The following is an 11,928-nucleotide window of genomic DNA, read 5'->3' as shown; positions in this document are numbered from 1 at the left end:
GCAAATGAAAGGAAGGTCATGTGAAGGTGGATAATGTTTTGGCTCTTTTCTTTCACAAAAAGGTTTTAAATACTGTATACATAAAGACTGAGCTAAGACATAGAAATGGAAAATTGTTATTTTCCATATTTTCAAACAATCTGGGTGGCGAAATAAAGAGAGTCTCTTGATTAGCATCTCATACATACTCAAAATATAGCTAAACCATAAACCATAGTTTCTGTAGGAGAGTTTTGGTCATAAGTCTCATTTTGAATGCTTAACAGGTAGGTGGTACAGCAGCATCGCAGGCAGCAGGATCCAGCTCATTTTTTAATAGTTCCACTAATGTTTGCCTGTGTTAGGCTGGCGATAGCAAGAACTAAGGTCTGAAAAAAAATGTAAAAATAATGTTCATTACCTTCATTGTGTCTTTTAAAAGGACGTACAACACTTTATTTATTTATTTATTTTTGATATTACAAGGGATTTGGATAATTAGTGTGCTTCTGGCTGAATTACTTTGGATTTTCTGAACATGTATACACAGTGGGAAAAGACAGCAGTGAAATTCAAACAGCTCTCACCCTCTAAAATGAATGTTTCTCACACAGAAGTGGTTTTCTCTCCCTTACTGAGGCCGTGATGGAGAATAATTGCAAATATGTTCGAGCATAACTAGCTCATGAAACACAGAAAGTTTTTTAAGATTTAGTTTATGGAACTTGCTCTTCTTCTCCTGACCAAAATGTGTCATTTCAAAGAACTCCATTACAGCTGTAAGCAAAATTCTCAATGATAATAACAGAATTTTCTCACTGGGAATGTTGGTAATAAAACATCATGTTCCAGTAACAACATTTCTCTCTTGTCTGTGATGTTACCCCAAATCCAAGCATGGGCAAATCATTTCTTTATACAGAAGCTAAAGCATTCAGATTAAAATATTAAGCACTGGGAACCATTTTACTGAGGGAAGAATGACACTCCTCCACACTGGCTTCATCTTTCAGCCATGTTTGCTGCCTCTTGGCTGAGTATCAACACCAAAAGTTGTGACACTAGCTGTTTAAATTTTTCTGCACCAGTTTCTAAGACCTTGTTTAAGTTAGAAAATACATAAATTACCTGCTTGACCTTGTACTTTAATGGACACGAAAGATAAACATATTTGTTCCTTGTATTATTCATGAAGCCAATTCAACAGCATGAACAAGTCAATGAGTCAGTGCGAGAATCAAACCAAGGTGAATAGTGTGATTGACTGCGCCTGGCATATGGGGAATCATAAGACCTTAGGTTTGGACCCTTCCCTTAGGCTCTCTCTTCAATGTGAGATTGTAGGAGGTACACCACAAGACCTAGAGCATATATTAGCATGCTACATTATTCATCACTTGTCAGTAACTTGACTGGCAGAAACATTAGCTGCAGCCAGACTAAATAAGGAGATAACAAATCTGAGAGACAGGATAAATTTGGAATTAGGAGCTGTGCAGTTGCAGCATTTACTGATTTTAGTCCCTTCTGGTGCCTGAGTCAAGGTCATGTGATATATAATCACAGTAGAAACAAGTAATAATACTAAGAGTCTTACTTTTGTAAAGTTCAACTTATTCACAGTGATGTAACACTTTACTAACCCATGACAACGATATACCTATCGAGATTTGATGGAGTTGGTGATCAATACCAGTCTTCACGGATACTTCACAAGATGAAGGGTTTTCTGGCATTCGCAATGTACTTTCTGTCCAGTGCTCCCAATCACTGCGCAATCTTCCCACACTAACATACACCAACACCTTAGAGACCTGGCAATCTTGCAAAATTCTGTTAAATCCCAACATAATTCTTCCTTTGCAGACAAACCCAATGCGTGCGCGTGCACACACACACACACACACACACACACACACACACACACACACACACACACACACACACACACACATTTCCAGCAAGCAAGTAAAAGCAAGTGGCAAGTTCTTAATGACTCCAGCTGGCCAGCAGAGCAAGAAAGTGTTTCACCACTGTAGACAGTTATGTTGTCACTTTTTTCCTCCACATCAGGGTGTCAGACTTTAAACTAAAGTGACAGATCACTCCTTTAGCTGCTCTCTCCCAGCAAAGGACATTGACGGCTGGACCCAGAGGCAAAAAGGTCAGGCCACCAGGTTGGTTGCACTAATGGACTGCTGACCGGGCGATAAGCCAGCATCTCGGGAGACATTTGCAGCCTGGTTCTCACCTCACCACAGTGGAGGTCCCTTTGCATCACTCTCATTACCAGTTGCCAACACTGGGGCTTATTCTCACTTTTGTTTTCTCTTTATTCTCACTGTACTCGAGTCACACTTAATCTGTGTTCACTCATTGAACAGCATGAACCTGTGTCTCGGATCAGAAATGTGTAGTTGGCTATTTTTCCGAGGCTCTGAAGCTCACGGCACAGTTCAGGCATTTGTGTCAGAGCACCTCAAGATGGCAGTGTTCACCGCGTCAGGCTATTCAGCTTTTGAGCTCAACAGCTTGCCCTTCTCAGCAGCAGCAGCAGCAGCTCAGGCACAGAGCCGTGGATGATATTGAAGGTTATCTACTGCATTGAAATTAAGTAATGATTGGATGGCAGTTGGTATTAAATGGACTCTGGATCTGGTTTCCATTTCATTAAATCGGCTGTTTTCTAGTTACCATGTGTCACTTCTGGGGCGTCATTTCTTTTTTTTTTTTTTTAATTTATTTTTTTTTTGGAGGGACTTACTCGACTTCAGTTATACAGTTCAGTCTCCTCTTGTTGCTTTGAAACTTGTCAAGTAAGATCATCTGCGGTTTTGGGCAATTCCAAAGTCACATCACAGCGTTCTCAGATCATCACAGCCCTACCACTAGGCAGTAAACTTAAAAAAAGAAAGAGAGAGAGAGAGAGAGAGAAAGATGCCGTTCGCCCATTATACAAAGAGCCCGCACCACACGCTGCCGTATAGCTTTGATGACAGGGATAACTGTCAAGGTTATTTCTTACGGACAAATGCTGATGACTGGCTGCAGGGTGCCAAGTGTGGCGGACAGAGCGTGAATACTCACCCCGTGCAAACATGCTTAGACAACGGCTTCTCTGTTTAGAGTGCAATTATCAGTGACTCTCGCACAAGGCTTATATTGTCTCTGTCTGTATTTATTCTTGGCAAGTCATATCCATCGGAAACCGTTGCATTGCATCTTTTTTTTTATATATATGTGCCTGTCTTTTGGCTTTTTGTGTCCACCCCAATTAGTGCAGCCTACCTGACAACAGCCTAACAGGTTGGCTTATGCGTTTGATGCTTCCCTGTGGAGACAGTGACTGCTATCTGCCTTTAAATAATCATCCACAGTGTAAAAAGCCAAAGGACAGACACTCATTTTCTACATTATTATCATCAGGAGCACTGGCAGCTTCATCATCATCATCGTCGTCATCATCATCATCATCCCCCTCCAGCCTCGAGGTTTTGGTTAAGCGTCTTTGCAGCCTGCAGCATCCTCGCGGAGCATCTCACCGCGGACAGCCCTCCGGTTCTGCATTAAGTGACGTGACGTCGGGCCAATCCTGTTGCTTCTCGGCTTGTCGACGCCACTGAAAGAGAGGGGCGGTGTCCAATGACGAGGGTCGGCGGGGTGGGTGGGTGGGGGGCGTCGGTGTGGTGTACTTCACCACCCCTCCTATGGGTTTACACAGAGTTAGTGCAAGATATTCTGCTCTGGGAGTGAGAGTGCAAGGATAAACGGCACATAGCCTACGCGCTGCGCATCGGTGTCACACTCAACAGCGTTTTTACTGGGGCTGGCATTTCCAAGTGGGATCGACTCTGAGATTTCTTGTTTCTTTTTCGTAACCTAAATGCCCTCATGATCCTTTTCTTAACCTTGTGTGTACACCGGCTCTTTATTGATGGTGCTCCGTGAACTTGAAACATGACGGGACACGAGTGTCTCCTCTTGCGTTCATCTCGTCGGCGCCTTCACCTTAACAGGTAGCCGTGGGGAGGAAAAAGCCGGTTTCCTTGGGACGTGTAGGGGAGATGAGATTTGATTTTGGGACCCGTTTTAATGGAAGACACCACAAAAACCACTGACCACCTGGTTGTGTCTGTTGGAGTGCGACGCTGATCACCGCAATCACCGCAGGTCGCACAATTAGATCCTGTCCATTCCTGAAGTTAAATGGGGGAGACGGAACTGCGACATATGCAGCCTCTAATTTACCCCAGTTTGTGCGACCAGCTGCTTTTACCCCAAAACCTGCTTTAGAGTCTGATTACTCCTGCGAGGCGATTCCCCCCCCTTTCTGTCTTGGACCAGAGATTAGATCTGGCTGAGAAGGATATCTTTACCCGAATACGCTCGCAGGCACACTGGATGAGAAGACTATGAGCTGACACACTCCAGTTTTTCTCCTGCGCTGTAACGGATTTGGGTATGTATACGATAAGAACGGGTCTCAGCTGCCCAGTAAGGATTTAAATTCTGACTGGGCTTATATTTCTGTGCTTCATTCATTGGTTTAGGAGCCCACACACAGTTCTTTAATTTAGGCAATTTAAGTGTAAAAATTAATAAGACTGTGTAGCTTATGTGTCGTGAAGTTTTGTGGCTGTGGGGGGTTTTAGGAGCTTTAGGAGAAATTCTTAGTGACTATAAAATGTAGAGGATATTGGTGGGGGGGCAGACATGAATGGCTGCCTAAATGGTTGCTGCAGTGTTTTGTTGTTTTTTTTTTTCTTCTTCTCTGTATTGTTGATTAAGGCCTGAAGGCAGATGTGATATGGGAATCTTTTTTTTTTTAAAAGTGGACTAAACAGCTGACTGGGGGGGTGTTTGTACAATACATTTAATTCCCGTGCATGGCAAAGTTATTTCACTGAAGACAAACTCTGTCATGTATCCGTAGGTTTGTCCGTGGAAGTGTCCTGCTATCACAAGCAAGGGAGTCAGTGGCTGTGACAACGTTGCATAGAAAGAAACCTTTGAGTTGTGAAGGCTGGAAATATATTTACACTGTCATGGATCTTAAAGATTATTACCTGTTGGCTGCCCTAGTTGCCTGCTTATGGATAGATCCTTCAATAGCCCAAGAGCTAATCTACCCCATCAGAGAGGAGTTGCAAGAAAATGTCCTCATTGGCAACATACCAAAGGACCTAAACATTTCCCATACAAATGCTGCCACTGGAGCAAGTGCCAATCTGGTGTACCGGCTGGTCTCCAAAGCAGGAGATAACCCACTGGTCCGTGTTCTGAGCAGCACTGGTGAGATATTCACAACATCAAACCGAATCGACAGGGAGAAGTTGTGCCCCGGTCCCTCGTTTGAGGACAGCGAGTGCTCCTTTGAAATTGAAGTGGTCGTCCTGCCTAATGATTATTTCAGGCTGATTAAGATCAAAATAATTGTCAAAGACACAAATGATAATGCCCCCATGTTCCCGTCCCCTGTGATCAACATCTCCATCCCCGAGAACACGCTCATTAACAGCCGCTTTGCCATTCCTTCTGCCACTGACCCAGACACTGGCCCCAACAGTGTCCACAAATATGAGCTGATCAACGGGCAGAGTGCCTTCGGCTTAGACATAGTAGAAACGCCTGAGGGGGAGAAGTGGCCCCAACTCATCGTGCAGCAGAATCTGGACAGAGAGCAGAAGGATACGTATGTGATGAAAATTAAAGTGGAGGATGGTGGCAGTCCACAGAAATCCAGCACTGCCATTCTCCAAGTTACAGTGACAGATGTCAATGACAACAGGCCGGTGTTTAAAGAGGGTCAGATAGAGGTGCATATTCCGGAGAACTCCCCTATTGGCACGTCTGTTGTACAGCTTCAGGCCACGGATGCAGACATAGGGGCAAATGCAGAGATACGTTATGTATTTGGGACTCAGGTGTCTCCTGCTACAAAAAGACTCTTTGCATTAAATACAACATCTGGCCTAATTACAGTCCAGAGGCCTCTGGACAGAGAGGAGACTGCTATTCATAAGCTGTCTGTTCTAGCTAGTGATGGCAGCTCTAGTCCTGCCAGAGCTACTGTTACCATAAATGTGACTGATGTTAATGACAATCCACCTAATATAGACCTGAGATACATAATCAGTCCCATTAATGGCACTGTTTTCCTCTCGGAGAAGGATCCCATCAATACCAAGATAGCTCTCATCACCGTGTCAGACAAAGACACTGACATCAACGGCAAGGTCATTTGTTTCATCGAGAAGGATGTGCCCTTCCATCTCAAAGCCGTGTATGACAACCAATATCTGTTAGAGACATCTGCGCTTCTTGACTATGAAGGGACCAAGGAATACAACTTTAAAATTGTAGCTTCTGACTCTGGTAAACCAAGCTTGAATCAGACTGCCTTGGTGAGAGTGAGGCTGGAGGATGAAAATGACAACCCGCCAATTTTTACTCAGCCAGTTATTGAGCTGGCTGTCATGGAAAATAACAAACGCGACCTCTTCCTCACTACTCTGAGTGCCACTGATGAAGACAGTGGGAAAAATGCAGAGATTGTTTATCAGCTGGGACCAAACGCGTCGTTCTTCGATCTCGACCGTAAAACGGGGGTCCTGACGGCATCCAGGGTTTTTGACCGAGAGGATCAGGATAGGTTTCTCTTCACTGTAACAGCAAGAGATAATGGGACACCCCCTCTGCAAACGCAGGCGGCAGTTATCGTAACTGTACTGGATGAAAATGATAATAACCCAAAGTTCACACATAACCACTTTCAGTTCTTTGTGTCGGAGAATCTTCCTAAATACAGCACCGTTGGGGTAATAACTGTGACAGATTCAGATGCCGGAGAAAATGCTGCTGTTTCACTCTCCATACTGAATGACAATGAAAACTTCATACTGGATCCTTACTCTGGGGTGATAAAATCTAATGTGTCATTCGATAGGGAGCAACAGAGCTCCTACACGTTTGATGTCAGGGCTGTGGACAGTGGCAGGCCTCCTTGCTCCTCAGCTGCCAAGGTGACCATCAATGTCATTGATGTGAACGACAACACCCCCATCGTCATTTACCCTCCCTCCAACACGTCTTTCAAGCTTGTCCCTCTCTCCTCTATCCCCGGATCTGTGGTGGCAGAGGTGTTTGCAGTAGATGGTGATACAGGAATGAATGCAGAACTGAAATACACCATTGTGAGTGGGAACAACAAAGGTCTGTTCAGGATCGACCCTGTCACAGGGAATATTACTCTGGAGGAAAAACCAGCAGTGACTGACATAGGCTTACACAGATTAGTGGTCAATATCAGTGACTTGGGATATCCCAAATCTCTTCATACTCTGGTTTTGGTATTTCTGTATGTCAATGACACTGTAGGCAACTCGACACTCATCTATGACCTTATTCGACGCACCATGGAGACCCCAATTGACCGAAACATCGGTGAAAGCAGTGAAACATATCAAAGTGGCGATTATTTAACCATAATGATAGCCTTTGTTACTGGCGCCTTAGTGGTGATTATTGTCATCTTTGTCACTGTGCTGCTACGTTGCCGCCATGCTTCCAGGTTCAAAGCTGCACAGAGGAAAAAACAGGGGGCTGAGTGGATGTCGCCCAACACAGAGAACAAACAGAACAAGAAGAAAAAGCGCAAGAAAAGAAAATCCCCCAAAAGCTCCTTGCTCAATTTTGTCACCATTGAGGGGAACAAACCTGACGACCCTGCCCACGAGCCAATCAACGGAACCATCAGCCTACCCACCGAACTGGAGGAGCAAGGGATTGGACGCTTTGATTGGAATGCCACACCTACCACAACCTTCAAACCCAGCAGCCCAGACCTGGCCCGGCACTACAAGTCTGCTTCGCCGCAATCGGCCTTTCACCTCAAGGCCGACACGCCGGTCTCAGTGAAGAAGCATCACGTGATTCAGGAGCTCCCATTGGATAACACATTTGTTGGGGGATGTGACACCCTTTCCAAGAGGTCCTCCACGAGCTCCGACCACTTCAGTGCCTCAGAGTGCAGTTCCCAAGGAGGGTTCAAGACGAAGGGACCCATGCACACCAGACAGCAGGTAAAAGAGCACTTTTACTGGTCTATAAGTACTGCCTATAACTGCCCTGTTCCACAGTGCTAAAGTGCCAGTCTAGATTAGAGACTCACTCTAAGTTACTGTGAAGCAGCAGAAAAAGAGTACAGGAGTCATACTGCATCTGCAAGTTCCACTGTTTCTCAAACTTAAAAAAAAGAAAAAAAGAGGAAAAAGTAACTTGAACGACTGCTAAGTAAAGGAGTTGATTATGGACCCAACAATCACATGCATACCGTAATTATAGACTGATGTTTTGTCATTAATATCTATTTAATTCACATTTAACAAAATGCAAGTGGGTGAGTGATTGCCTTGCCTTACTTTGTCTATTCGGCACCCAGGTTAGATCACTGGTAAAATGTAACGACACAACATTAATTGTGACTCAGTGTTCTTTGTGAAAGAAACATTTTTTTCTTGCCTATCTACTCAGATTACTGTTGTCATCATAGATAAATGCTGCACACATTCTCCAAAAACTTAGTTGGCTTTTCACATCCCTCCTCATAAAACTCTGAGTGTATTCATGTTTTTTTGTTTGTTTCTTTGTTTTTGGTGTGTATTGTAATCTCGCAAAAGACCTTTTCAACACCTGCAGCAATAACAGCAGTCCATAATTAGTCTGCTGCGGTGGTATTGTGAATGTCACTGTAGGCTTTACCACATCATCTAAGCTTGAATTAAATGCCTCCTCTCAAGGCACACTAGCGAACTGAGTGAAGCTTGTCTGGAACTTGATACACATCCAATTCAAAAAGGATTAGCCAATAATGAGCCTCAAATTTCAACGTAATCCATGCTGCTTTTTATCAAAGCCTTATTAATTTTTCTGCTAATAAAGCAGCACCACACAACACACAATTCTAATCTAATGAAGCACACGTGGACAAATACAGGGAGCAGCAGAGATGGTGTGTGTGTGTGGGGGGGCTACATAGGGAGAAAGGGAGGCAGAGTGAGAGTGCTGTCAGTGGGTCAGGCTAGACGGGTGGTGGTACTGAACCTTTAGGTGGCAGTGTTGCGCTGCATGGCACAGCCTGGCACCTTGCCAACCTGCAGTGGACTTCTAAATGTAAGGGAGGAGAAGAAAGGAGTGAAACCTGTGTTGGTGTTCTTAGTGAAATACTCTTGCCTAATGATGTGGAGGCTGCACAGGGAAGATTGATAACGGCAGTTAGAGATGTGAGTGATAAGATCTATCCGGAAGAGAGAGTGGAATTACAGGGGTGACACTGTGCGACTCCTGTCGATGCATACCTCCGGGTCACTGCATCTGGGGTTGCATTTAATGTGTTTTTTGTGTGAGAGGCAGCAGTCAAAAGAGGCATTCAGTTTGGCATCATTTGCCAGGTGCCACTGGTGCGTGTGTGATTGGTGATGTGTGTGAAGAGAGACGAGACAAGGTGATGAAATGGGTGGTGGTGGCGGTGGGGACTCAACCCTAGAGGAGGACACATGAGATATGACACTATACTGTAAGCACAACTTCATTGATTCACTCAATCATCCCACAATTCCATACAAGATTTATTGGAATCAATAATTCTGACAAATGATTCAAGGACGCACACAAACAAAGCCAGTGTGTTCTGTAGTGCCATCAATAATATAAATAATGTACTGTTGCAGACACTTTTGCTCCCACATTTTCCTCTGACATGTTCTGTACAATCAGATCAATATTTGTGTACAACATGAATACAATTTCTATAGAAGCTGAGAGTTGAAACTGATCTCATCATAGAATCATACAATTCACAAATGAATAGTTAAATTGATTTCACGTATTTATTGATCAATTAATATCGCTCAGATACAAAGAGAGACACAACTCGCTGTCAAAAAAGAGGAATATGCACTAATATATTGACTGCACAAAAGGGTGTACACTTTCTTATCTAAATTTCCTAAATATAAGAAGAAAAAGTAATTTTCTACCTTTCTGCTGTTAGCTGATATCTGTCTTTTGAGACTTGTAATGAAGACTCTTCAGGCATATCTGGTTGGTTCTTAGTCGTAATTATTCCAAAACATCTGACTGATAAGGACCCCACTTCAGGTTTGAGGTTAAATGGCAGCTATTGATTGTGGTTAAAATGATTCAGACTGCACTGACTGTCTTACTGGATAAAGCAGGGTATGTTACCACTTTTCCGCATCCATATTTTGATTGTTTTGCGCCGTGCAGCCATTTGTATTGACAATGTGAACGTCATCTCCATTTCATGAGCATTGATAAGTAGATGAGTAGTAGTATTTCCCATTCCTTTTTGAATTCTGCCGCTTTATTGAATAAAAACAATAACCTTTGAGTCAATCTTTAAACAGTACAGCGCATATCCAAAAGGTAATATCGCTGGATTATCATATCATATTTCCCGCAGAGATGGAACGCTTTATAAAAGATAAGAATTGCGTTATTAAAAGATTTCTTATACCTACACAAATAATAAAAATAAGTCAATATCATTTAAAGTTATTACCAGTTGTGTTTGCTGGTTTAAAATGTGGTTTCACGCACTACGCTGAAAATAACTTCAGCACGATGCTGAGCTGTTAAACTGTGTCCCAAAGGCATATGATAGAATTAAGTTTAGCAGTCAGATCGTTGCCTTTTGAGTAACAAACCATCATCAGTCACCCATTGTTGCTTGAAGTTGACATGAAAAAGGCAATTAAGTGAAAGAGGACATTCAACAGAAAGACAGGTTTAAAGCTGAGGGGAGCTTTTAAAACTGACCTTCTATCAAAGAATTGAAAAGCCATTTTGTTTCAGTTGTCAAGAGTCACTCCTCTGTAACATCTGCACCAATCAATAAATATGGAACCTGAAAGGAAATTGATAAACAAGTAGGTGAAGTAGCAAAATGTGGAGGTTTCAGTGGCTTCTTCCTCTCAGAGAATTTAGAACATAGGAAATGGAAATATCAGACAACAGTGTCATCACAGACGAATGCCTAGTGGAATCAGTTTTACAGAGACTCCAAACTTTGCTGAGAGCAATAGGAGCAATACACCCCCCCCCCCAACTTATTATTTACCCTCCAGGGACCTACATTACTGTAAACAACACTGTGGAAAAAAGCATGAAAACACTGTCCTAGTTTCACAAGGCAACTCAAGCATCCAAGAAACCAAGTATAATCATAGCTGTTTCACTATCAGTCTTACTTTCTTTCTTTTGGTAGTCTTACTGGGAGACATAAATGTGTTTCACTAACATGAGCCCAACGGCTACGTGTTAACCACGTACAGCACATTAGATCCCAAGGCTCATGTTACGGACACATTAACATGGTTTTACTGGGTGTGCATGGTGCGAAAGTAGTCACCATGATTACAAGTCAGATTTTGAGTTCTCACACTTCACCATTAGCCTTACATAAATCCCATGGTGAATGTGAAAATAAGGCTGTTTATTGTCTGTTGAGTTGGTGGGCATATGCAGATTCATGTGTCCGTTCTTGCAGATACACAAGATGCATTTTCTTTCCCTTTGCTATGTTATGGCTGTATACATTATATGTAAAGATGCGTAATTACCGTCCCTATATAGGCAATTCAGTTGTGCAACCATGTGGCCTGAACACATCATGTGCAAAAAGGCTTAATTGCTGTGGGTTATTAGTGTTTTTCCTTTCATGGGAGGAAATATGCAAGCACTGAAAGGCTGTGTGTACCTACAATTCAGTTATCCCACACTGCTCTGAAGTGTTTTTCTTCTGCATAAATCCTGTCATAGCTCTTGGGGAAAGGTATAACAGCTCCCTTTTATGCAGCTTCACTATAGTTACAGCACATATAGAACAACAGAAAACAAATCCATTTCAGGTTTACTTAAACAAAATAA

The 11,928-nt window shown here is 43.0% G+C and overlaps 1 protein-coding gene across 1 annotated transcript in view; it reads left to right on the top strand.

The window, feature by feature from the left end:
* The first annotated feature begins 3,695 nt into the window (after positions 1-3,695).
* Positions 3,696-11,928, top strand: part of LOC124060261 (protocadherin-9) — a 181,650-nt gene continuing 173,417 nt past the window's right edge. Inside the window, exons 1-2 of the mRNA XM_046390985.1 lie at positions 3,696-4,438; positions 4,913-8,060. Coding sequence (XP_046246941.1) covers positions 5,025-8,060 — 3,036 coding nt within the window. The 5' untranslated portion in view covers positions 3,696-4,438; positions 4,913-5,024. The remainder of the gene's footprint in view (positions 4,439-4,912; positions 8,061-11,928) is intronic.

The sequence above is a fragment of the Scatophagus argus genome, chromosome 1 (genome assembly GCF_020382885.2).
Source record: "Scatophagus argus isolate fScaArg1 chromosome 1, fScaArg1.pri, whole genome shotgun sequence".
In the NCBI taxonomy this organism is placed as follows: Eukaryota; Metazoa; Chordata; class Actinopteri; family Scatophagidae; genus Scatophagus; species Scatophagus argus.
This window is presented reverse-complemented; position numbering and strand designations above follow the sequence as displayed.